The 27,896-nt window shown below is 39.5% G+C and overlaps 1 protein-coding gene across 2 annotated transcripts; it reads right to left on the minus strand.

Annotated features, from left to right (window-relative positions):
- Positions 1-189: 189 nt before the first annotated feature.
- galnt7 (polypeptide N-acetylgalactosaminyltransferase 7) lies at positions 190-27,831 on the minus strand. 2 transcript variants are annotated; one of them, XM_011478681.3, is made up of 15 exons: positions 27,463-27,831; positions 21,182-21,293; positions 19,412-19,724; positions 18,169-18,335; positions 16,791-16,921; positions 16,242-16,321; positions 12,397-12,579; positions 9,940-10,057; positions 9,715-9,837; positions 7,766-7,881; positions 5,278-5,380; positions 5,022-5,120; positions 4,398-4,523; positions 3,266-3,296; positions 190-1,433 (listed from the first exon to the last, which is right to left on the minus strand). In XM_011478681.3, exons 1-15 carry the CDS (start codon positions 27,583-27,585, stop codon positions 1,327-1,329), a joined length of 1,932 nt encoding a protein of 643 aa, XP_011476983.1. In that variant the 5' UTR covers positions 27,586-27,831; the 3' UTR covers positions 190-1,326. The 2 variants fall into 2 exon arrangements, with proteins under 2 accessions (XP_011476983.1, XP_011476992.1); XM_011478690.3 differs by lacking the exon at positions 12,397-12,579 and adding an exon at positions 12,781-12,963.
- Between the last annotated feature and the right edge of the window lie 65 nt (positions 27,832-27,896).

Here is a 27,896-nt window from a genome sequence, read left to right on the forward strand (position 1 = left end):
CACCAGTGAAGATCACAAATCATTGAAAAAAAAGGAAAAGGTTCAGAGCACTGTCTAGTGGGTCTAGATGACCCAACTCCCAATGTTAAAGTGCCTAGGATAGCACAAGGGTTACAAAAGAAAGTGCACATGTCATGATTATCAGGCACAATCCCATAGAAATAAAGAAAACCTTCATTACACTTCAGCTTGGTAGCAAAAAAAACTTTAATTTTCTGCTTCACCTTTTCCTTGCAAACCATATTCAATCTTTTCCATAAATTAGATATTTACATTGATGACCTTTTATCTATTTCACCATGAGGTTATACAGAAATAAATTATTTATGTTGTACAACAAACCGTAAACATGATCAAATGAACACCAAAGCCTCTTCACACAAAGCCGGCAACAACAAACAAAATGGGCTTTGAATTTTTCCCAACATAAGAGGAAGGACCAAGAGCCTAACCAAGACTTTCTTTAGTTTCACCAAGACACTTTCAGATAATGATCTGATTTTGAGAAGAAATCAGTCAGAAAGCAAATGCTTGGTTTGATCTGAGCCCAATTTAAGAGCATCAGGACTTTTTCTTCACAGATGAATGTCTATTTAATCCTGTTTAACATGTTAGGGAGTAGATTCACTTGTTTGAAGTCTGCAGGTGTCACATGTCTGTTGTTCTACAGGAACAGGACCATACGTATAAAAAAAATAAAAAACCTGAAGGTTGTTAACATTAGACTCTTTTTAGTTGAAACGTCAGCACAGAAAGCTGTCTTTCTGAAACATAATGGAGTGTCTTGTTGAAATGTCAAATTTATTCAACGACTTAGAGAAGCATTCACGTACTTTTCATTCCATTTCTGGTCATGGAAGCCAAACTTTTAAAAAAAATAAATAAATAGGAATTTTCCTGCCCTTCATAAGGACAATGAACCAATCAATAAAATGTTCTCTCGTCAGGAGGCCTCTTTGGTAAGATGATCACATTATTATAAAAAATCTTTAAGACATATTTAATGTTCCTGAATTGATGCAGCCAATTAACAAAAACGTAAGATCCCAAAAGAAAAAGAGATTAAGAAACCATTCAAACACAAGCATCATAAAAGTCCAGAGACACATGTCTGTTCGTCCAGCAGATCCTTCAAACCTCCAGCTGCTTCATTCCCGGTATCCACTGGGATCCTTTGTGTTTGTTATATCCCGGTACCACACTGACCCACAACTGACAAACATTTTTGGGGCTAAAAGCACCTGCTAAAGCCACTTTTCGAGGCGGATGCCCTTCTTGGCACGTCCTTCTACAGTTCCCGTGTGGAAATGTCACAGTTTCCAGTCTTCATACAGCAACTATATTGTTCATCTCCCATTTCTGAGTGGTTTTGCTGGTGTCACAGTCTGATATGAAGACCTTGTGGAGCAGGTCAGAGCGGTCCATACATTTCCCTGAAATCACAACACATGTGAGCATTACTTTTCACTTGGCGGTGTTGGGAAACGGGAAGGAAATGAAAACACTTTCAGCACGTTACAAACATTTGTGCATTCCTGTTTCAGGAAATCATCAGCATCTAGGGCTTTTCAGGACCCACCTCTGTTTATTTTGGATTTTCTCTTGCACAAGTGTTAGTGTAAAGCGTTCCTTGGCTGTATTCTGGTTCACCTTTAGCAGTCTCGCTGTTTTACAGATTTTTTTTAGTGCAGTGGTATGTTGTTTTTTATTTAAACAAGGGGCTGTGTTCTGCTTCCTGATTGGCTGTAGACCTTTATCAATCATAATGCCATGGTCTGGTTGAATACTCAATTCTGATTGGCTGCTGGGTGTGCATTAAAAAGTGATAACCGCACAGTGAAAAAAGAAGTTCCGGTCACCTAGCTTAAATGTTTTGTATCACTGCGCCGGCCGCTTTGAAACAACACTTTGCTTCATCATTTGGACAAAAACAAGCGGTAAGAGATGAACTTTCTCTCTGAACTGATGCTTTATTCAACCCATCGGGACGGTAAGCCTATATATATCGCCGAATCGTGACTGCAGTGGTGGTGCTACTCGATGCAGACTTACGTGATGCGGCGCATCTGCTTTTTGTGAGAAAAGCGATCCAAATCGGAAAAAAAAAACAAGAATTAAGGACTAAAAACTGGTTAATATGTATTGCATTTGTAAGTGACCATGGCCATTAACCAAGTGGGTTAATGGCCTTTGAAGTGTGCGTTATGACTTTTTAACGCACTTCGCGTCGGACGGTTCAGGCTTCCACGGCGTGCGTTAAAAAGTAATAACGTACACTTCATTGACCCTTATGTCTCCTCTATGTAGCGTGTCCTGTGCAGAATGCGTTCAGTTTGCTAAATCTATGTTTTTATTCTATAAAACAACACTTTTCTTTTTGCCAAGGTTTTAACTTTGAGAGTTTAAACATGAGAGAAAAGTCTGAAAATGTTCATGTCTGTATGAGGAAAGTGAATAAAGTGGGTAATGATGGGTTTTACAGCTTTAAAACATCTGTAATTCTACTCGAGATCATCCAATATGTTGTATTTTTTCAAGGCAGGGACCAATACTGATCGTTAGTAGTTAAGAAGGCTGATAATCGATATTTGGAGCCGATGGTCATTTGCAGTAAAAGTAAAAATTTTGGCACAAAAATTTAAACTAATATAAACACCAAAGGCTACCCCACCTTGGTGGGACACAGCCTGGGTATATAGATAGATAGATAAACACCAACAATTAACTTTGTTTATTTAGAGTAAATAAATAGCTCCAGGAGTGCAGAGAGTAACAGGCTCAGCAGGATCTTAGTTTTTTAAATAAACAGTCACCTGAAAGTTTTCATAGAGAATAAAGTAAAACTTCAACATAAATGAAATCACTCGTGTTTGTGATAAGTTCAAAACCAAAACAAAAAGTGCAGGGAGCTCCTTATCACATCTTAGAAAGTCAAATATAGATTCAATAAGAAAAAGCTCTCTGAAGTTTTAACAACGTTTTCTAAATGTAACCCTTTAACACCGGCAATGTCACCGGCGACACCTAAATAATAAATGCTCTTCGCCATTGACAGTTTTGACGTGACTCCGCTGACTCTGACGCAGAGTAAAGCGGCTCTGCATCGTTATGCAACACATTCACGTCAAGTGTTGCAGAACAGTGTAGGAAGAACGTAAACAGCAGAGTGGTGTTAAAGGGTTAACACACATATGAGAACAGCTCATAATTTAAATAGTTTCCACGAATATTTGAACTTGATGGATACAAAAGTAGTTACATTTACCTGTTGGCATGTGAGTAAATCGATGGAGATCCTGAAAAGAGACAAACACAAAGTTTCAATTCTCCATCATGTCTGCTGTTTGATGGTTTTTGACAATAAACTCTACATACTTACATTATAAGCATGACAGAACAACAAAATACACACAAAACAATGAGAGTATTTCATTCAACAGACTGTAAAACTGAAACCGTGGCTGAAAGTATTAAATCAAATCAAATCCATCTTTTTTTATATAACACTTTTCATATAAAACATAACACAAAGTGCTGAACACCAGAACAAAAACATAAAACAAGAACCGCAATATAAAAATGTAAATAAAGGCCCCATCCCCACAGAACCCCTAATCCCATTCATGTCTCCCATCAGGGGTGGGCAACCTTTTTGACTTTTGACAGGGGGTTCTAAAATTTGACAGAAGGGCCGGACCAGGAGCTGATGTGTGGAGTGTTTTGGTAGTCCACCTCATCAGAGAAAGAAATAACATGGAATCTGGATGAAATCATGCTTGAACTGATTAAACATTTATGTATATATTTTGAAACTGAACATTTTGGATTTTGTTCTCATTTTAGAGCCAATTGCTGGATTGATGTCCCTCAGGGAAAATGCAAAATTAAAGAAATGCTGCGTTCATGTGCAGTTGGAATGATCAGAAACATCAGAAAAATGACACATTTTCCAACACCACATAAATGCTTACACCTAAGCAAAGGTCACATTATTTGCAGAGTGGACTCCAGAATTACAAGGAAAATAAAACCTTTCTAAGGATTATCAATATGATTTCTTCCAGTTTGGCGGGCCAGATGAAATCATTAAACGGGCCGCATGTGGCCCCCGGGCCGTAGTTTGCCCACCCCTGCCTTAAATGATGGAGATAAACATTTGGGAAAGAGCATGTCCAGGTCAAAAAACTCTACTTCAAGATTGTAATGTTCTAATAAAGAGGATGTCCCAACATATTTCTGAAAAGCCTCCCCCATCCCATGTGGAGAATGCATTGATGGAATACATGTTTGTTTGAAGTGTTTCCTCATTTAAACCAAAAAAAAAAAAAGACAATCAGAAATGGAATGAGTTGCTCATTTGCACAGTGAAGTCCTTGTGTTGGCTGATGTGGCCTTACCTTAAAGTACTTCCACTCAGTATACTGGTTGCGGTCACAGTGAGTGATGATAACTGCTGCGTTGTCTCCTCTGGTCAGGCACTGGTCATACTGCATCAGCTGGTTGGCTTCATTGATGCGGAACAACTGGACACAGAGTTTTAGTGAACTGTTGGTGAACTTCCAAACCCAGTCTGCTCCCTGAAGGTAAACTCAGTCACACAGGCCTGATCTCTGCTCTGTAAAGTTCTGATGTGCAGGCTGCTCAGCTCAAAGGAACTGGGCAGTAAAGAGCAAAGAGTGGATGTGAAGCCAAACACTGTAGTTTAGGTTGGGGTTTCATATGAAGGTTGGGACAGTGCAGTAGCTCTGAGCTGCAGCTCTGCTCAGTGGTTTCCAAAAATCAAAAGACAGAACTGGATACTGGTTTTTGTAATCCATATTTTAATACCCACAAAACAGCTTATTTTTAGAATCTTTAATATGTGATTAAAGTTTTGATGAACTATTTTGTGACAGAGGATACAGTTGAATCAAATTAAAGCAAATTTAAATTTCAAATTAAGATAAAAGCCACTAAAAGATTTTACTTGTGCAACAATCTAAATAGATTACAAGAGGAGAAGGAGACAAATGGCTGATTACCTGGTTCCCTCCCATCCTGTGGCATGGGCCAATTTCCACATTCCCCCCATTGGTGTGTCCCATGCTGTCAATGCAGTAACTTGTCTCGAAGCCACGGATCTGCAACCAGAACGGTTAATGTCTCCATTCTTCAAACCGGCAGCGCAAAAGCCAGATTAGTATGGTGCACGCATGGTTGTGCTTGTGCGTATGTGGTGCGGGTGACTTCATTATCTGTGTGCACAAGTGTTTGCACATGTTTTGAGTGAGTCCTTACCTCCCCCCACTCGACATTTTTGGGAGGAAGAGGGTAATGCACTGGAATGTCATACGCTATTTCCTCCATGAACCACTTGAAACTTTTGCATCGATGTTCCTCCCTGAAAAAAAGGTCCAAATACTGTCAAGTTGTTATTTTTATTTACAAAACAATATTCATGAAAGAAAAAACTGGAAAAAGGCTTTTTCTGCTAACAATAAACGAAAAGATAACGATATTTTCGGATCTCACACAAAATCCATCCATCCATTTTCTTAATTCATTGTACCACTTGTATGGCTTCACTGGGCTGCCACAGCATAACCTGGCTACTGTTGGCCGAAAGCCAAGTGCATCCTGGGAAAGTCGCCAGCCTGTCACCGAGCCACACAGTCACAAACCCATACACACCCACAGTCAAACGTAGGGACAATTTAGAGAACATCAGTCAACCTACAAAGTATGTTTTTGGACTGTGGGAGGAAGCCGGAGTGCTCAAAGAAAACTGACGCATGCACGGGGAGAACATGCAAACTCCACACAGAACGGTCACAGCTGGGATATGAACCGGAGCCTTCTTGTTTTATACTCTTTGAACCACTGAATTTCTTAGAAAAGAACTGGGAACAGAAACCAAAACTCTAGAGGATCACAGTCAACAACAGGATGACCAGAATAATGACCATATAGCCAATAAATCACCTTGATGTCTACCTTGATGCCAGCATTGGTCAAATATCAGGACAAATCACTGGAAAAATGCCGCTCTGCAGGTGAATCCAAGTCAATTTCAGAGATGCTTTTCATTACAGTTTGGATGAATGACAGTTTTGCTGGAAACGTCTGGCTGAGGGGAGATTTTCAAGTCCCATATCTGGGAGAACTTTAAACATGTCAGAGGGAGGTTGGGAACATTGGGTCAGAGTGAACAATGCTCTCCACCTCCATCGTCTCTGCGGCTGTTTGGAGATGTGGCTGCAAGGTCTCTGGTGCCTGTCGTGATGGTAAAAAGGATATCAGAACATGCCGTCAAGCGGAAGAAGGAGTCATACCGAGCCTGGGCTAGTAGGACTCCTGAGGCAGCTGACCGGAACTGACAGTTTAAGCGGGCTGAGCAAAAACTGTCTGGGGAAGAGTTTGGTGAGGACACAAAGAAGGATTTTCAGCCGACCTCAAAGAAATTTTGGCAACCACCAGCACCTCCGGAAGGGAACGCAGTTTTCTGCTGGCACTGTTTGTGATGGAAGGGAGACTTTGAGGATCTCGTGAATCCTGCTGACACGCCGTCAGTTAAAGAAGCAGAGGCTGGGGATTTTTAGGGTGAGGCTGTCCATCACCTGAGCGGAAGTTACCGAGGCCGAGGTAGATAAAATGCTCCTTGGTGGCAAGGCACCAAGGCATTTCAAGAGAGACAGTGGCTGTACCACTGGACTGGCAGATTGAGGTGGTGGTTCCGCTTTTTAAGAAGGGGGACCGAAAGTTTTGTTCCAACTACCAAGATATCCCACTCCTCACCCTTCCAGGGAAAGTCTATTCCAGGGTACTGGAGAGGAAGGTTCAGCCAACGTTCACCTCAGATATATTTCCCACCAGTATTTCCCACTGGGCAGACACCCCAGAGAAGATCCAAGACATGCTGAGTCCATGCTGACCATGTCTCTTTGCTGACCTGGGAACGCCTCAGGATTTTCCTGGAGGAGCTGGAGGAAGTGTCCAGGGAGAGGGAAGTCTGGGTGTCTTTGCTTAGACTGCTGGCTCCATGACCAAGTCCCAAATGAATGGAAGAAGATGGATGGATAGATGTAAGGACAGTTTTCCCCTCTAGATCTACCCCAATGTTTGAAGGAACAGGTGCTTATCGTTCCTTTCTGCTAAAAGGGCTAAACTCTTGGGAAGTTGTTTGCTTTTAGTCCTGCCACTGAGAACCCACAGGGTCATTTTGCCCCCTGGTTGTGATCAGGAACAGCTGATCACAACCAAGAGTACATCTATTTTAGAACTAAAATAGATGTACTTGATGTATTTGTGGGTTGCTTTTATCCCTAATTTCCTGGTTTAAAGTCTTGAAGGCACTGGTTAAACAACAACTGTTTATTTTACAATGCCTTAATCTAAGAATCTATCCAATCATTAGAGAATAGGCCCACCCTAGTGTGTGTTAGCAGTTTTAGCGGCTCAAAAGCTCCTCCAATTACTTGATGAAGAATCCATCACAAATTGACAAAACACTACAGGAGCACAAAGCTGACAAATCCACCAACTGTAACACTATATTTCATACTGACTAACCATCTGAACATTAATGCCTAAGTATGTATCTATGTATTAGCCTAAATGTGTTTAGGGAAATCCGTTTAGTTTAAATTCCTGTGAAAATATCTTCTCATATTTTAGCCACAAAGACTTACGAGTCACTAACTTTTAAAATAACACAAACAAGGCCTGAACAAAGCAATAGGTTCACAGCAAAAAAACTGTAAATAGGGACCAAAGACGTGACTTTTACCTGAAGCGCTTCAGCTCACTGATATCTCCGTAAGCAAGAGTGAGAGTCTCTGGACGGCTTGCATAGAAGAAGTCTTTGTACTCATCCCACCACACTTCCACTACACGGACATAGTTCTGCACACAGAGACGAACAGATTGCCAAAGGGTGTATTCAGACTTTGTTTTCATTCTAGAATTCTGGATTTAATTTCAATGAAGGTTTGAACTTTGAGAGTTTAAACAAGAGAAAAGCGCGAAAATGCTCGTCTGTCGGAGAAAAGTGCAGAAAGTGAAGTGAGGAGTTTTACTGCCATAAAACATCTGCAAGTCTACTCTGCGGATTTCATCTAGCACGGGTTATTTTTACAACGAAACTCCTTCAATAAGCCAGGGAACTCTGTAGTGGTGAAAAGGTAAGTCTTTGTTATAGAGACAAAAGTCACAAGAATTTGACTTTTTTTCAGTAGCACTGGATGCAGGAAACAGTTTTTATTGGTGAAGTTTAGCACAAACTGTGAGATGTGTGAGGAGCTGCAGCTCTCCAAAGTCTCAAAAGGACTTTGACAGGAGAAGACAGACTAATTACTGGTTATATTATTAAAGTTTATTAGTATTACCTTTCCTGAAATTTTTCTTTGAAGATCACAGAGATACTTATTTGTTTTTTTTATTCTATTCATAAATAGTGTTGTTTCTTTTATTAAAAGAATCATGAATGAATTAAACTTTATTCATGTAGCACTTTAAAACTCCTTCAGGGTACTAAAGGGCCTCAAGATAAAAGAAAGACAAAAGAAGTTTAAAATGAGACATATCAGAGAGGAAAAAAGTTGTGTGGTCCACACGAGAAAAGGTTTGGGGACCCCCGGTCTAGCATCCATGTGGAGTTGGAAGATTTGTTGTTTTCATTCTTCTGATCATTCAAACACCACATGAACGCAGCATTTGTCTAAGTTTGCATTTTACACAAGCCTCCATCAAGTTATGGTGAAAATGCCTCTAAAATGAGAACAAACCCGCAGCTTTAAAAAAAAAAAACTCAGAAATGTTCTGTTTTGACATACTGTGTTTATGAATTTTCAGTCAAAATGGTTTCGTCCAGATTCTGTTATTTCTTTCTCTTATAAGGTGGATTACTAAAACACTCCACTCATCTGCTCCTGGTCCGGCCGGCCCTTTTATCGAGTGTTAGAACCCTCTGTGGCCACGGGTTGAAATCCTATCTCATAGTTTTGTACTTCCAAAATGAGTCTTTCATCATCAATGGCGAAAATTGATGATAGTGTTATCCGAGGTGTTAACAGGCGTGTCACCTTAAACATAAAATAAAACTTTAATAATGGAAATAGAAACCCTGTCCTGAAATCGACGCATTGAGGGACTGAAATAGAACTCCTGCATAAAGCTTGCATTGCAGAGGAACGGATGTCAGACGCAGACATGATGGAGGCGTTGTAAACATTCTGATTGATTAACAAATGTTCTATTTTTGTGTCAATGAATGGCGATGCTCCACAGACCTATCAGTGTAAATCCGCCTTTGAATACAAACATCTGTATTGTTACACATTTACCAACACAGCAATAAACTAGTGCTTCCTTCACAAATGGAAGAGAAACATTTTCCATTTTCTGTATACCTAAAAGTCATAAAACTGTATAAACATCTACAAATATTTTTAATAGAACTGTAATGCAGATGTGTGTTGCAAAAACTATCTTTTTATCTTTTATTTTTTTAAGCAAAAAGTGTAGCTCTGCTAAATATAAAAAATAAAGTAAATAGGATCAGTCTTCTCTGAACAGACCGCTTTTAAAAAAAAAAATGAAACTAATTTACCACAAAGATTGCACAGGTCAGGGTAAAAAGTAGAAAAATAAATCAAATGAATCAAAATCAATTGTTTAAAAAAAAAAACTAGAATAAAAGCTTTGGGAATTAATGTTGGAGTTTCATGGGGCTTTTACCTTCAAAGTAGGGGATGATCCAACATGTGCAGGTGGGGGATTTCCCTGCCAGCCTTGGAGTCTGTAGATATGACCAACACGGGAACATGGAACAAAAAGCAGCTGACCACCACACTGCCAGATCTGCACACACAGAAGGCAACAAAGAAACCCAAAAAGAAATGAGGAGAAAAGATGCTGAGCTGTCACAGTTAACCCAAAAGGCCCAAACGAACTCAAATCTACCTTGTATGAGATTTCAAAGTTCTCTCCTCCCCATATCTGCAGTCCAGGGTCATAGAGACCCAGTTCAAAGAAGTAGTCTCTCTCTATGGCAAATAGTCCCCCAGCCATGGCTGGAGATCTGCATGCACACAAACATTTGTGAGCATAAAGGCGGCAGCTCTGGGCAACAACTTAGAAATACTTTTTAGCCCTGGAAAATACTGTCCAGCAATAAAACATTATCAGCAAAGCCAAACATATTAAGCATTACATTGTTTAAAATGTACTGATGGTTAGCTTTAAAAAGGATCCTTAACTAAAAAGACTCACAGAAGATTAAAACAGAATCTACACGTTCATAAAGTACAATATAAAATGTGAAATGCACAACCCAATTGGGATAAAGCTCAAATTTTGTATTGTAAGTGCCCTGCTTTGATTTTATTTTCCTAAATGTTATAGAAGAGTTAATCTACCAAACCAGTGAGTCTTGTTAGCAAGATTCCTTTCAACACCAGCAGATGGGAAATAGAGCACCACGACACAAAACGAGCAACATGCTGTGAAGAATCATCGCTGCAGCAAAATAAGAAGGCAGACAGCAGGAAATGATCAATAAAGAGCTGATTCAAGTAGGGGGGGGAGGTGGAAGATGAAGGTTACAAAGACGAAACCCAACCCAGAACCAAAACCTTGATGGGAAGATGTCCTAAAACCCCAGACTAACTGACAACCATGTATTAGAGCGTTCCTGACAAGCCCCTAACATAAACTGCAAAAAGGGTGAATGACATGCTTTTCAGATCTATCCCCAGAGAAACCCAGTGCTGGGGGACAGAATGAGAGCACACTGCTCATGATTAGCTAGGGATTATTTTTGTTAGTTACCATATAGAATCTCACACAGCTGTTAGATTGAAAGTATTTCCATAAACCTAATTTGACCACCGTGTGTCTTTATATTTAGCTTCCAAGGGGCAAGTTTTTAAAGACCTTTTGAAAGTGGCAACAGCTATTATAAGAATTGAGTCGAAACCAACGTGTTTTTGAAAATACTGATGACTAAATCATATTTACTAGATACAATATACCGTACATTTATGAAACAGTAAAGAAGTTTAGGAAATGTCTGTTTTAGGGAATTATATCTTACTAGCATTACATCTAGGCAACAAAATGACATAGTGCTTGAAAAAGGTGGTTTATTTCTCTTATTAAATTGTGCCACAACTGTAAAAAAATAGGCATTTGGGGGGTTAGCAGCTGAGTATGTTTGTAGTAATACTATATTCCCAAATTTTCTCTCAAAGTCATCATATTGATGTTGCTTTTGACTGTGGCTCCTGCTGCCAATCAGGTGCAACTGACTGTCAATGCCTGAAGCGGGGCCCATCCTTAAATATGCTAAGTGAGAATCCATCCATCCATCCATCCATCCATCCATCCATCTTCTATTCCCACTTAGTCCTGTACAAGACCATGGAGGGTTGCAGAAGCTCATCCAAGTTCCGTCTTAAAACTATTTGCTTTACTTAACAAAAATGATTATGTCAAAGCAATCATGTCTCATCCTGCTGTTACACAAAAAGGTTTCTACCACTGATACAATAATTCAATCTTTTTATCTTCTACTTCTTAGTCCTGTATAGAGTCATGGGTAGCCATGATATATAAACCCCCCCGGACAATTCACCAGTCCATCACAGGACCACACACAGGCAGACGATCACACACCCACAAGTGCTCATTTCAAGTCACCGATCATCTATGAAGCATGTTTTGGACTGTGGGAGGAAGACTTGATTTGGACCATTTGGACCAGGGCCTGCTCACTGTCCAGTGAACTGTTTATGCTGTGGCCAGATTGATAACTGGCATGGGGTTAAGACTGTTAACCCCACTATTTGACTGTTGAGGTTCTTTCATATGCTACTTCGAGTTCTGTTGGTTGAAGACTAGTTTGATGCCTTATTTCTTAAAACATTTTTCATCCAAATTACCAAACAATATAATCAATATAGAAATAAACTATTTGGGATCAACAGAGAAGATTTTGCAAGTTTTTTCATAAGTGCAACATGTTCACTCAGCTCTGCTGCTTATCCTACAAATGCAAAGACCTAGTTACAAATGTGGCATTTAAAAGAGATAATAAACTGGCTAGCAACAGTGTAAAGCGTTTGGCCAATAGGCATGGTAGCAAGAAAAAAATGATTTTGTCCAACTAAAAGTTCCTTACTTTTTGTGTCATGTTTATATAAATATATGCCATCTGTGGCACAAGAAAAGCTAATATTAAACATTATTGGAATCGCCAATTTTCGAGTCTTATTAAATGTGTTTATTATGACTTCTTTGGTTATTAATTACAACTTTAGGCTAATGGTAATGTCAAACATGTCAACAATATGTTACCAGATGTGTAAGTATCTTCATTATGATGATCCATATCAGAATCAAAGCACTGGTTCTCTGTACCTATAGGGCTCAGTTTGAGTTTTTCTGAGTTTTTTCTCTCTGTCTCCCAGAGGAACTCGCTTCCAGAGCATGCTCCAATCCCAGGCCCCTCTAGCAAAACCGTCCTCGTCTCCTCCACCTTGGGGCTCGATGGTAAACCTCTCGCCATGGATGGAGTCAATCAAAGGCACCGTACACACCGTTCTGACAGGGTGGATGTGGGGGCATGCATGGGAAAAAGAGACGTGGGGGTGGTGCACAGACCATACGGGAAACGACACAAAGACATGGGGATGGACACGGCAAGCCCACACAACAAGACAGTGACATGAGGGGGATGGGGGAAAGGTGGAGACACAAAAAGATCATGGGTGAGTTTGGCCATGCTAGCTGTGCAGCGTGTACCGGTAGGGCTGGGTGGTGTGTTGTCTCTTAGATTTTTCTTTCTGGCTGAGAGGAACTCTCTTCCAGAGGAGGCTCCAGTCCCATGCTCCTCTAGCAAGGCCATCCTCATCTCCACCCTGCTGAGGCTCCATACTGTACACATTACCGTCTATATAATCTATGAGTGGCACTGTACACACTGTCCTACATTCAGAGACAGACGCAAACAAACAACTTTGTATTAGAGTGTGGTAAAAACAATGTAAAGCAATGTTATACTTTTTCCAAAATTTTACAGATTGCTCTCAATAGGGAACCCTTTCACCATTGAAAGTAATGAGAATGTTGCCATGTCAGTGATGAAGGCCATAGCGTTTGTCTTGCATTTACGGACCACCTGTATAGGAACTGTTCTTTTTCACTAATACTATTTTTTTATCTGAAAGATACCAACAAATTACACAACTACAAGTATACTTAGTTTATCCTAAAAGTAATGTAAAATACTTAGAGTTTACTTTTTAAATATAATCTATATTATATTAACTTAAAATGTTCCGCTTTAGTCTGAAGAAGTGTTCAGTTATTCCTACACTACACGTACATGGTATATTGGCTGAACTTATACTCAAGTATGCATAATAAAATAAACATCTAGTATCTTACTTTTTGCTGAGGGTATACCTAAGATCCAGTTAGAAACAAGTCCTCTGTTCAGCTGTGTATTCCATTTAGGTCCAGTACAACAACTCTGGTAAATCCCTACATTTTAAGCTTTTTTTCTGCCTGAAAATGCCTCATCAAAGATGGACCTTTGAAAAATAGGCTTTTAGCTTAAAAAATAGCCAATGTCAAGATGACAGGCTTTAAGAAAGTGTAGAAGTTTTGGTCAAAATCACTGAAAAATGTAAGACTTGTCATGTCCTAAATTTTTCTGAACTTTTTTTTCACCTCTTTGTAGCTTTGTGCCTGAATCACAAATGGCATTTGACTAAAACATTTAGAGAGCTTAAAAATAGTCAGAGTTCCATAAGAGATCTGCCGAACAGAGATGTTGTTTAAGCTTGTTGTATTTTGTTGCACTATGCTTGACTGTTTTATTTCCCGCCTCTAAAAAACCTAACTTTTGCAGTCCTCCTGACATTGTCCACACAAGTATCAGTAGTGTCTACAACATCCACAAAACCCTTCTGTCTTTATTACAGAAAAAATGTAATTTTCATCTAATGTTTTGTGTAAAGACATAGAGGCAGAGGTTACCATTTCATACAAAACATTTCTTTTGTGGTAAAACCACCATCCCATGGATGTACCTTGGAATCCTTTCTTAGATCTGCTCTTTCTGCTTTTCTGTTTGCCACGATAAAAAATACAATGCCAGCAATTTTGAAAGATGGCGGCCATACAGAAATGTTCAATTTCTATTTACCCCAGCCTCAACTATATAGGCTGAAAATGCAAAAAATTCAGTCCCTCAACTTGAGGGGTACCTACAGAACAGTGTCATACATTTTTTCTTACATGTTTTTAAATCTTTGATTTTTTTGCACGGTAAACATACTTTTCTGAAACAGGGGTACAGTTTGAAAAAAGGTATTTAGTCATCCACCAATTGTGCAAGTTTTTCCACTTAAAAAGATGAGAGAGGCCTGTAATTTTCATCATAGGTATACCTCAACCGAGACAAAATTAGAACAAAATCCAGAAAATCACTCTGATTTTTAAATAATTTCTTGGTAAATCAAAAATTTGCTCAATAACAAAAGTTCAACACAATCATTTGTTATATTGCTTTGTTGGCATTGACAGCAGTCAAACGTTTTCTGTAAGTCTTCTTCTCCTCTAGAGCAGTGATGTTTTGGGGCTGTCGCTGGGCAACAAAGACTTTCAACTCCCTCCAAAGACTTTCTATGGGGTTTAGATCTGGACACTGGCGAGGTCACTCCAGGACATTGAAATGCTTCTCATGAAGCCACTCCTTCATTACCCGGGCAGTGTGTTTGGGATCGTTGTCATGCTGAAAGACCCAGTCATGTTTCATCTTCAATGCCCTGATGAAAGGAGGTTTTCTCTCAAACTCTGAGGATACATGGCCCCATTCATTCTTTCAGTCATCCAGGTCCCTTTGCTAAAAAACAGCCCCAAAGCATGATGTTTCCACCCCCATGCTTTTCAGTGGGTTTGGTGATCTTTGGATGCAACTCTGCATTCTTTCACCACCAAACACAACAAGTAGAGTTGTTACCAAAAAGTGCTATTTTGATTTCCTCTGACCGTAGGACATTCTCCCAATCCTCTTCTAGATCATCCAAATCTCTCAAGCAAACTTTAGACTGGTCTGCACATGTACTGGCTTTAGCAGTGGGACACATCTGTCACTGCAGCAATTGGCGGTGTAGTGTGTTACTGACGGCAGCCTTTGTAACTTTGGTCCCAGCTCTCTGCAGGTCATTCACTAGGTCCACCCGTGTGGTTCTGGGATTTTTGCTCACCGTTCTTGTGATCATTTTGACTCCACGGGGTGAAATCTTGTGAGGAGCCCCAGATGGAGGGAGATGATCAGTGGTCTTGTATGTCTTCCATTTCCTAATATTTGTTCCCACAGTTGATTTCTTCACACTAAGCTGCTTAACTATTGCACATTCAGTCTTCCCAGCCTGGTGCAGGTCAACAATTTGGTTTCTGGTGTCCTTAGACAGCTCTTTGGTCTTGGTCGTAGTGGAGTTTGGAGTGTGACTGTATGAGGTTGTGGACAGGTGTCTTTTATATAGACAACCAGTTCAAACAGGTGCTATTAATACAGGTAATGAGTGGAGGACAGAGGATCCTCTAACAGAAGAAGTTACAGGTCTGTGAGAGCCAGAAATCTTGCTTGTTTGTAGGTGACAAATACTTATTTTCCACCATGATTTACAAGTAAATTCTTTAAAAATCAATGTGATTTTTCTGGATTTTTTCCCCTCTTTTGTCCCTCATAGTTGAGGTATACCTATGATGAAAATTACAAGCCTCTCTTATCTTTTTAGGCGGGAGAACTTGCACAATTGGTGGCTGACCAAATACTTTTTCGCCCCACTGTACATCAATGCCAATTTTGGTGCCTATACCATAAAATACCCAATTATTTTTGATAACCAGCTCCACCATAGAGGAAACAAAGGTACTTCTCCCTAACCAACTTAGCCAGTTGATTCTTATTTGAAGAAACATTTTAAGGCACACATCACATACCAATATTAACTTTGCAGAACTGGGTCAGAACAAGTGCAAATAAAAACCAATAACTGGTTGAGCAGCACTGAGCAGTGGAAATGGATGCATGTCAATGGATTTCTATTTTAATGAGTAGTACTCCACAAGAAAGTAGTAAGTGGTCTTTTGGCTAAAATCATAAACAAACTACAGAAGTTTACATTTGATTTGTATGCCTTCTCAAACACAAAACTTTAAAGGCCAAGTTGGGCTACATGCGTGAACTTTACCTGTCTTTGGAAATTGGTGCAATCAAGGGAGCATACCAGTTAATTCCAACCTCACAATGAGCATCCAGGTAAATCAGAACCTGCAATAAACAAAACGTCAACCTGTGATTATATGAGTTTAATTTCTGATCAACATAAATATGACTGAGAATGACACAAAAGATCAATTAAGCTCCTTAAAAGAAAAAAACAGAACTTATGTATTTTTTTACGTTATAGTTAAATAAACCTACTGTACCTCAATCCGAATGGTATTTTCCAATATCGTTTATAATCCCTTTACTTCATTTAGTAACAATTTTATAATGACAAAGTCGATTTGATTCAATTTAATGGTTAACTTGCTTCAAAAAGATCAATCAAGTGGGATTGTGGGAATATAAATGTATTCATCTATTAGGTCGATTCATTGTTACACCCCTACTCTTAATGCTTGTGCCAAAATGGAGAAGGCCAGAAAGATAGATAAAAATATATATATAATTGCAATGAGAGTAATGTGGTTTAAGAAGGGGCACTGGGAACTGAAGGTCTTGATTCCAACAATACCTGTCCTTTAGTGGCCTTCTTGGCTCCAATACTTCTGGCCTGTATTAGTCCTTCTCTCTTGTCATTTCTGAAGAGCTTAACCAGACCATTCCATTGTTTAATGTACTCCTCCAGACGCTCCTTCAGATGGACTGCAATCAAAATCCCATTTAGTTAGGTAAAACATAACAAAAAATATTGTAATTTGGATTCAAATGCTAAGTTTAGACCAAAAAAAAAAGAAAAAAACTGAACTTGATTCTTTAAAAAGTTGTCTTTTGACATTCCCTTAGGGGTAATTTATAAATAAGTTGTAGGAGTAAATTCATTCACATAAACATAAAAGCAGTTAAAATTTTAGAAGAGGTTCTTGGCAAGGGCAAATACCACACTTTCTGGTTAAAAACTCATTTTAAAATAGAAGTAACTAAAGCCAGGTCAGTTTACTTTGCAACTGCCAGGTGGCTTGACACATACAAAAGTAAAGTACAGTCCCAATTAATACAACTGTACTTGAAATACATTTTTGTTTACTAAAACTTTTACTAAATTGTGTATCAAGTTTCGGCAAATCAGAGATGAGCAGCCTTGTTGTAATTGTGATGCAACATTACGTATATACTATACATAGTTTAGACAAATTGTTGAATGTGGCTTTAAAAAAATGTAACCTCTTTTGGGGATAAATAAAGTTGAGTTCACTTTACAATATTTTAATTTAACTAAATGTGTATATCTCTAAAATCTGCAGCGGTAACCATGGCTTTTAATATGGTAAAATATTATCATTTTGACTTTAACACAACTAATTTCTATATTTAATAGTTTCCTAGTTTCTTTGTTAAAAATAACTCTTTTTTCTGTTGTTTTTGCTTAAAGACCCAGTCTGATAAAAAAAAATCTTTTTGGTGTTTTTAACATGTTCTTGTGGCAATTTTCTGGTAATGAGGTAAAGACACATATAAAGAAAATGAAGCTCAAAATTGTATTTCTGAGTATTTCTTCATCCAAATCCTTGTGGTTTAGGAGCAGACAAAAAAAGCAGTTTAAAAAAGGGCCCACTTGTATTGTAGAAAATACACTAGGCTGGCCTTAAGCTCCCTGCTTTGCATATTCCTACTTAAAAGACCCCTGGGAACGATTTTACAATCGATCACAAGATGATGGGAATGTGACCGTGCTGAGAATTCGAATTAATAAGCACTGCCACAAACAAATTCCTGTTTTTCAATTTCCTTCAGATTCTGAGGAAAAGCTAAGGATTGGGAGTTAACAGGATGAGTAAAGTTAAATCCGGCCGGCTCTTCAAGCTCCTCTACTCATTTACATTTTTTATGACTTCAAATGGGATTTCAGTCCCATTCATTAACAAAACCAACAAACAGAAGAGTCAACCCACCTTTGTTGCTGAAGTCATCAATCATAACAATCTCAGCCAGGTACTGTCTGGGAGTCCTCTTGATGACGCTGTGGACAGTTCTCATGAGGGTGGACCAGCCCTCATTGTGGAAGACAATCACCACACTGGATGTCAGCAGTCTGTCATCGTAGTGCCAATACTTACACCTAGAGAGGACACATCCGTCATTCTTACCACTAACATTCTCTGTGCACTGTAAAGAATTCAATGTTTCACTGAGATCAAATTAATTGTTTTTAAAAAATACATTTTATATATCAAATCTTTACTGATAAAAAGAAAATGTTTTTGGCAAAATAAAAGTGAAATTTTCCATGTTGTTGTTGTTCACCTTACAGCATACCCCTTTAAGGGTCGCTACAGCGATCCAGGTTTTACTGAGTCACACAGGTGGTTTGGCAGAGATTTTTTGGGGCTCCAGTGTAATCCAGGCTGGCGACCTGCATAGGGGGAGCCAGACTTGGGCCCCCTTTGTTACCACATAGGTAGGCAGTAGCGCGAAGGGTCTGGCCCAAGGACCAAGGACCCACACTGGATGGAACTGATTGCACACCCTGGGAAACAAACCTTGATTTCCCGCATGCCAGTCCTGCGTTCATCCAACGGAGTCATCCATCAAAAATACTCATTTATGTCTAAAATATATTAATTCACTGGTGTACCCGTCTTCTCCACAGTCATTGTGCTTACACTACATATCATCAAAGCAAATGATTTATAACAACATTTCCAATGATAGTGTTTGTAGCAAATAGAATTTTACTTGAGATCATTTAAAGAGTATGACTGAAATAATCCATTTCCGAAAGCTCAAGAAAAAACTGTTTTATCAAAACAAACAAAGCAAATAATATGCTCAAAGAGCTGAAAGTATGAAAGACACTGCATGGGCGAAAACCAAAGCTTTACAATTTGTCTAAAGCAATATTTCTTTCGTTATCACCCAAGAGTGAGGCAGACTGTAAAGCAGGCTAAGAAAGGATGTTTAACCCTTGTGCTATCCAATGACCCCACCCTTACATTGACGTGTTCTCCCTACCATGACAAAGGTGGATAAAGGTGAAGAGGATTTCATGTAATCCATGGACACCAGTGAAGATCACAAATCATTGGAGAAAAAAGGTTCAGCGCACTGTACAGTGGGTCTAGATGACCCAACTCCCAATGTTAAAGTACCTAGGATAGCACAAGGGTTAAGAGAATGAAGAGGCAGCAAACTCACTCGTCATTGCGAAGATCACTGATGGTTCGGTCCATTGAGATCATATCACTAGCAACCATATTGAAGCCGAATTCTTTGATGGAGGCCTGGACTGAGTCCTTATACTCTGAGCCCAGGATCAAGGGCTTGGCTCCCTCTCCTGGACCATTGAGGATCCCCTGAGGCTCAGGTTCCTTGGGCTCAAAGTTCCCTAGGGTGCCTTTCCTTAGGATGGGACTGGTGTACTGATGAGTCTGAGGTTTGAATGTGGCAAACTGCTGCTGAATGACCTGTCTCTGGTTGAGTTGGTGGTTGGGGTCTTGGTCAGCCTTTTCTGTAGAGAGCAAACAAACAGGAAATTCATCTTCAAAAATGATTCAGACCAACAACAGATTTTAGAGGAAAGTACTGGGCAAGTACCTCACAGATTAAATATGTGATTACACAATGATAAGAGCAACATGTCTTCTCTGAGAAAACTATACATAGCAATAAAACTAACCACCGACACCAGAGCCATGATGCTGTAAAGCAAAGAGACGCACTATTTGAACACAAGATACTTGTGTTCTTCAACAATGAACATCTTTGTCTACCAGGCTAGAAGTGAAGGATATGCTTGTAGAGTGTGACCATGTAGTCACTGCTGAGAACGACACCCCCCACACATTTCTATCAACCTCAGTTGCACATTAGAGTTTGTGTGGCTCCTAACGGCAAAGATCTGTCCCATCACACCTCACACAGAGGACATGGTAGAACTTGGTTGAGTTATGGAGTTAAGCTGGAAGAGCTAAGCAAAATATACCAAAATGTTTCTTCTTACATAAGATAAGACAAGACAAGATACATTTTATTTTGGTTGCAACGATTAATTGACTTAATAGATTAATCCATTTATATCTTACATTACAACCAGAACAATCTGTCAGAGGCAAGTTGGTATGGTAAGTTTATTTTACTATAACGTAAAAACGACCAAGTGCATTGTAGCGGACAACACACACGCGATGACAGCAAATATGATCAAGCCATCATTCCAGTCCAATGTTTAGAAATACTTCTTGCAAAGACATGTGACCATACAGTGTGTTAGAAAGTTCTACTAATGTTCTCTTTGGATTATTTTTTAACTTTATTAAACTAAAATGTGAAAGGATTTGCCATTAATTCTTGTTTATTTGATCACATATTTAGTTTACACTTTATTATCTTGCAGGAATTACAAGGAATCTGGAAAACTTCACCTGCACTGTTCAGTACCAGGTATTTCTATCTGAGTCACACTGGTTAAAGTTTTGGATAAAGATGTCCTGGATCCTTTTTAGGTCAGTGGAATGGATTGTTCCAAATGAACCAATATCAACTTTGAATCATTTCGTCAACCCCAAATTTTGATATCAATTGAATCAGTGTTAAAATGAATTGTTACAACCCAAAACTTTATTGATCTTGCTGCGGGGAAATTGAATTGTTACATAACTTTAACAAATCAAGCATTAAGGGACAAAGAAAGAAAAATTAAAATGTGCAAAAAAGAAAATTGTAAATACCTAATCATATAGATAGACAGCAAATAAACACCAGAACCAGAAAAGCAGTAGTGAATGTTTTGTCATCAATAAACTGTTATTTGCATCTGTTGTTAATCTGTTAAGTTGTAAAGTCAAACAGCGCTACACACATAAGGAATCCTCGTTGCTACAATTCTACATTGTCCTAGTGGTGTCAACAATTTTGCACTCAAACACACTTGGTGATGAAGATTTTTTTGTGACTTTCGTCCCTCACCATGCTTGAGTCTGATGGAGTTGAGGTCGACCTCCACTCCCTCCACGTGAGGCCATGGCACCACAGGCTTAAACTGTCCCGCCGGGTCTCCTTTGGGCAAAAAACTATCCTCCTAGCACAAAAGAAAAAACTGAAATCAGACACATTTCCTGCCTGAAAGGTTCTCACCCAAAAGTTAAATTTAGAGTTTCCTCATGACTACTCTTTGCTGAGTGCAGAGTTTTTAGCTGCTGGTTCAGTTCAGTCCTTCTCATGTGGTTTCAGTTAGCGCAAACAACTCCTATGAACAAGATTGTTAGATTGTGTAGTGGAACTTCAAAATAGATAAGTGTGAAGCAAGTAGATTCCCGAATTAGTGTGAGTAGGTTAAGTAGGATTTTAGCGATGCATATTTTCTTGAGTAAAATCCCCAACAGAGAACAGGGATGGCTTCCAAAAGTTAAAGAGATGCATCATACACTTAAGTGCATAGGCTTACGTATGGTTTATGTAAAAACATGTTCTATGAGGACACAAGCAGCATGTGTAGCAAGTTTGTTTTCAATGGTAGCCCTCAAAAACATCCGTTTTTCGACCCCGTCCTCCCATTCAGGGTCCTGGGGTTGCCAGAGCCGATCCCAGCCACTGCTGAGAGAAGGCGGGGTGCACCCACGAAAGTTCACCCGTCCATTACAGAGCAGAGGGGCTCCGTTTGGGTATTAAAGACCCACTCAAATCATCATTCTATCTATTTTAAAAGCGTTCACTGTGGCCTTTTTTCCATTAAAGGGAGTCTTTAAAGACCCACTCCTACGAAAATCGTGTTTTTGGTGTTTTTAACATGTTCTTCCTAAATTTTTCTTGTAATGGAGGACATTAAAAGTGTGTTTCTGACTATTTCTTTATTTTAATTGTGATGAATCAGGATTGGACAAAAATGTTCGGTTTTGTGACGCAGCAACTGCCGTGGGCGGGCCAAAGTCTCCCGCTTCACTTCAATTCTGAATCTTCCACTTGAAGACACATAGATCCATCAACATCTTCACTTTCCTCGTCTGAGCTGGAATCTGGCTCAAAACTGTACAGCTGGACAGCTCCAATAATGCTCATCGTTTTTGTTGCACCACTATTATTAGCTTGGGGTGGCGAGGAGCTGTAAGCTAACGGGATATTGTGTAAAGAAAAGCATGATGGGATATCAATGCAGGTTTGCTTCCGCACCAACAGTCCTGCCGACAACCCAGAGGCGAATTTCTACAGAGCTCCTGCTGCGCTGCAGAAATTTGTCTTAAAAAACGACACAGGTTTTTTGATTTGGGCCAAAAACTGCAAACTAATAATTAAAAGACCACTGGAAACACTTTTCTAACAGATAAAAATATAGTCGGAGTGGGACTTTAAGCCTGTCTCCACTTTTGCCTCACACAATTATTGATCAAGGAATATTTAACAATCAATACAGAAAAATTACTACACCCGCTTAATCATAACGGCAATGTGTAGTGTGTTATTGCTGTATTTTAACACACCCTTTGATTTCCATCTGAGTGATAATCACAATCAGACCAGTTCACTGATGTCAAATGATCCACGGTTTGTATTTCTGCTCTAAAGACACAAAGAGAAATGATTTGTTCATCTTGGTTAATACGCAATGCTGCCTTTATTTGCTGCCACGCCTCAAACAACCAGTTGACACGTGGCACTTCAGCGCTGCACTCTTTACTGTAGAGGTGTGTCTGAACGATGTCACAAGAAAAACCAGACGGCACACAGAAGGGCTGGGTGTGGATTTAACCGCCATTAGTACTCTGCTTCACAATACTGCATCTCACATATTCAAATATGTATTTTGTACTGTATTTTAAGAAGGAAGACTTCCTTGTAAAATTGAAATTAAGCAAGACCACATTGTTTCTTTTGAATATGTTGTAGTGATGTGTTGTTTTTTTAAGATACCACTAAATAAAGGAATCAAGGAATGACTTTTTTGTTTGTTTTTGCTTTGAACACTAAGACAAATACAAGGCAAAACCAACTTGACAGTGTGTCTCTTATTTTGAAAGGCTCCATCTACTTTTTTAAAGCTTTCAATAAGATACCAAAGCTATTAACCTCTACTGCTTTTATTTTACTACATAACTGCATTTGAAAACTGTTTAATTTCATGTTTTTCCACTTTTCACTAATTATCCAAGAGGAGTGCAGCCCCATTTCTGATCATCATAACATTTTAGTCGTTCTGTTTTTATTCTGTTAAACCTATGTTTGGCTCAGTTATATTTTTACATGGACAAACTGCAGTTTTGTGTCCTTATTTAGTGTTATATGATAAAAACTCAAGCTGCTTCAGCACCTCTCCGCACTTCCATGTGTAAATTTTGTTTTAAAGACAAAAATGAAAACCCAAAAGCATCAGAATTCATTTCCTTGATTTTAATTTTTTTCTCATGTAAAATCTTACTGTAACAGAATACAGCTACTTACATGTTATGTTGCAAATACGTATGTAAATGTTTTCCGTTCAAACCACTGACTCCATTTGAGAACCGTTCTGTGTGGAGGTTGCATGTTCTCCCCGTGCATGCGTGGGTTTCCTCCGGGCACCCCGACTTCCTCCCACAACCCAAAAACAGGCTTCATGGCATGTGTGAGTGTGCATGCCCTGCGACAGACTGGCGACCTGTCCAGGTTGTTCCCTGCCTTCACCAAGCAGCAGCCAGGACAGGCCATGGCAACCCCATGACCTTGAAATCTTTTCAATCCACAGCAACAACTCTTGGAATAATAAAATCTTTAAATTTGTACTTTCAAATTTATATCTGTTCCAGTCCTTTTGTATGATCTAAAACTCCCCCAAAAAACACCTTGCATGATCATTTCAGTCAAAATTCTTACTTGCTCTTTTTGGGACTTTATAAACTAAAGTAGAAGAGCTATAGATCCCATCTAAAGATATCCATCTGGATCAAATCTAGGAGGACTTGATAGTGGGAAAATAAACCGGGTGGGATGTCATGAAGACCAGGATTGGGCAGCCCTAGTCTCCTCCACCTGGTATGCTCTGATCAAGACTGCTGAGCCAAACTCATCATGGGGGGCATCTGTCAATGCTGATGGGAAAAGAAGTTACTCTGACTGTGTTTATAACTGAATCAAGATGAAGAACTTTCCTCATCATGCAAAGTGTTGCTTCGTAGAAAAGCTTTATAACATATGTTCATATTTATTCAAATGTAAATGTTTTATGCCAGAAAACATGAAATTAGCTGAGATATAAAGCTTTGGGGAATCAACACTTAAATATAGATAAACCTGCGCCTTGATAGAACGGCCGTGGTGCAGAGGTAGAGCTCCTGGTGGTTATAGGATGGCCTACGCCGTGGTGCGCCATCAGTATTTGAATGTGTCTGCGTGTGGGAATAAGACTGTAACTGTAAAGCACTTGAGCCCTTAAAGTCCCATTTCAATCATCTTTTGATCAGTTGTCAAAGCGTTCCCAGTGGTCTTTACATTATGATTATGCCGTTTTCACAAAGCTGTTCCTTTTTCTAGAACATAGTTTCTGAAGAGCATTTGAACAGGTTTTTTTTTTTACCTTTTTAGAGTCAATGAACGCTTTTTCCTTCACAAAAGTCATACGGTGCACCAGCAACCAAAAATATTTTTTTTTAAAGAGAAACTCTACAGTCTGTATTGATGTATAGTCCCTCCATGGTCTCGCATGCAAAAAGCAACTGTCATTTTTGAACAAATATATACCGTATTTTCCGGACTATAAGTCGCTCCGGAGTATAAGTCGCACCAGCCCAAAAATGCATTATAAAGTAGAAAAAAACACAGATAAGTCGCACTGGACTATAAGTCGCATTTCGACGGAAATTTATTTGACAAAATCTGAGACCAAGAACTAATAACTTGCACAACCTCATATGACACAATCATAGCAGACTGTTTATCTCATAATTTCACAGTAATTCTTTCTCATACTTATTTATTTATTCCTTTCATGAAGCATCATTGGCCAACTAATACTCTGTTTTCATCCTGTATTTGTAGAAACAGTTGTCATTTTTATTGCATTTCTGAATCTATGAAATCATTGGAAAATGGAATATTATGTTTTTAGCCTTCAAGATGTTACTGTAAAAAAAAGGTTTTCTGATTCTCTGAGTCACTTAACATCCTCTTAACACTTAACATACCTCATACATCAAATTGACCCAGGAACATCATCTCTGTTCCTCACAAATGAACATAACAGGAGGGTTAACAATGTATTTATTTCAATTTATTTCTAATATAAGTCGCTGCGGAGTATAAGTCGCACGCCTTGCCAAACTATGAAAAAAAGGGCGACTTATAGTCCGGAAAACACGGTAATCACAGCATGATTGAAGTTTCCTTGAAAAAGACCAACAGAAAAGTGAACATGCTAACGTTTTATTAATTTTATTATTATCATTTTTATTGTTATTAGTATTTCTCTAAATCCAAAATGTAACTTTAACAAAAATGTTGGATTTATTTTCGGGTGAATAAATTGTTTTATTTTAGTTAAATGTGTCTGTAGGTCCATTCACCCTACTGCTGTTTCTTTTCTTTTGTTCCTACCTATAGTTCAACTTAATTTGAATGTTTTTAAAGTGCTTGAAGTCTGAAATAGAGTGTGTCTTTAACTTGGACCAAACACTGGAATCTCTGGGTGTTTATGATTCCTTTGTGCTCCAACACAGACCTAGAAGGAGAGCTAAACTGTTTTTCTGATTTCACCAAGAAGAACTTCTAGAACAGACAGTTCAATATTTGCGTTTGTTGTGCGCCATGACAGGCAATAGCAGCACATAGACGCTGTCACATTAGCCCAGTGAATCATGGGAGATGTAGTGAAAAATGGTTGCGCTGAAGCCGGACAGATTCACGTCTTTAAGTTTCATTATTTTTTTGCACTTTTTACACGATCTGACACCAGATCCCGCGAGATCCTACACCTCTAAACACGACCTTTAGCTGTCTTTTTTGTCAGAACTGAGAAACTATGAGCCATGTCAGCACAAGGAAGTGAGGAAGCTAACCAAGTCTGATTGGTTAGACCAATGGCGCACTGATAAAGCCTTCAAGCGTGATTGGTAGAGAAAGTTTAAGGGGTCGGACTTTTCCAAAAAGAGAATGAACAGCTAAAGTCGCAGCTTAAGTGTGGTACTGTCATTTTTATCAAAGTGCCTTGAATAGAAATCAAATAAACACATCGAAAAGTATTTTATGATCTTTCATAATCCTAACTACTCAGTGCGAAACCTGGTCCTGTCTGGATGAACATGGACCGATATTCTGGAGATGTTTGTTAGATCAGTGAAAACGAATACTCTGCCACGGTACACCTGACCGTCTCATGGTACACGAGTTATGGGCGGTGCCACTGGTACGGAGCAAGTCCACCACCACTTTCCATCACCCATATTTTTACACACTCGCCCGCTAGCTTACAGTTTCTCACAGTCCCAACCTAACATTGGCAGTGCAACAAAATTGGTGAGCAATTTTGGAGCAGTCCAGTTCCAAACCAGATGCCAGGTCAGACGAGGAAAACAAAGACTTACATGGATGTATTTGTCTGACAGTGGATGCATCAGAATGGAGCGGAGCAGAGAGCTGGTGGCCGCCCCATCTTATTGTCTACCTCACACACAAAAAAAAAAACTTTTTCAAACTGCTTTTTGGCTGCTCCTGATTCACTACAATGTGACCAAAGAAATACTCAGAAGCCCAACTTTAAGCTTAATTTCTTTTTTCTCCATCATCAGAAAAATGCCACAAGAACATGTTAAAAACACCAAACAATATTGAAAGGAAGAATAAAACTTAATAGAAAAAGAAACAAAGTTGTGGTTTTACGGGACAGACACCTGCAATATAACAAAGGTGGAGGCCCTAAGCCACTCATGGTCCATAAACCTCACAGATCAAGATCAGAGCAAATCTGTCCATCCAGGATGGATTTTAGAGCTCATGGACATTCCTGAACCTGAATATAACCAACAGAAGCAAAAACAGTCTTATGAGCTCCTTTTTCCCTCAGCTTTATGTCTTATGAGCTGCTCGGACCTGAACCGGCACCTATGTGACGTCAGATACGGATGCGCTTCCTTAACCAACCTTACAGGTACGCGAGCTCTCACCGGCCCGGGGCTCGAACCTGCGACGCCGTTGAGAGGCTTTAAATTCAAGAACCAAACATGCCCACGGAGCGGACCTCACAGTCACACAAAAACATCAGCTCCACTTCGTTCGTGCTCTCTTACCCTTTTGCTAAATGGACTCTCGTCATCGTTCTTTGGTGAGAGGGACGACCATAACAACAGTAGACCGAGGAACGTCCCGACCACGAGCGCACTCCGCAGGAGGAACCCCACTTTTAGCCTCATCCTGAGGGCGGTTGCCGGTGACTAGATTCGGCTGGTGGCCGATGGGACGGATCACCGCTTGGCATGCAGCAGCTCCCTGTCTCCGCTCTGTTTGATGGGGGGACTGCAGCCCGGTTCAGTTCGGCACGTCTCTACTCCAGATCTCAGACTTGCTCTGTCCTGGTTCTGCTGGCATCCAGCACTTGCTTTCTCCTGGTTCCGCTCCACCAGGAGACACGTTCTCATTTCCTGTTACCCCTTTCGCTGCTACTGCGCATGCGTAATTTTGAGCTGCGGCTTGAGACTAGAATTGCGTCACATCCTTGTTATTT

This window comes from Oryzias latipes, chromosome 1 (genome assembly GCF_002234675.1).
Source record: "Oryzias latipes chromosome 1, ASM223467v1".
In the NCBI taxonomy this organism is placed as follows: domain Eukaryota; kingdom Metazoa; phylum Chordata; class Actinopteri; order Beloniformes; family Adrianichthyidae; genus Oryzias; species Oryzias latipes.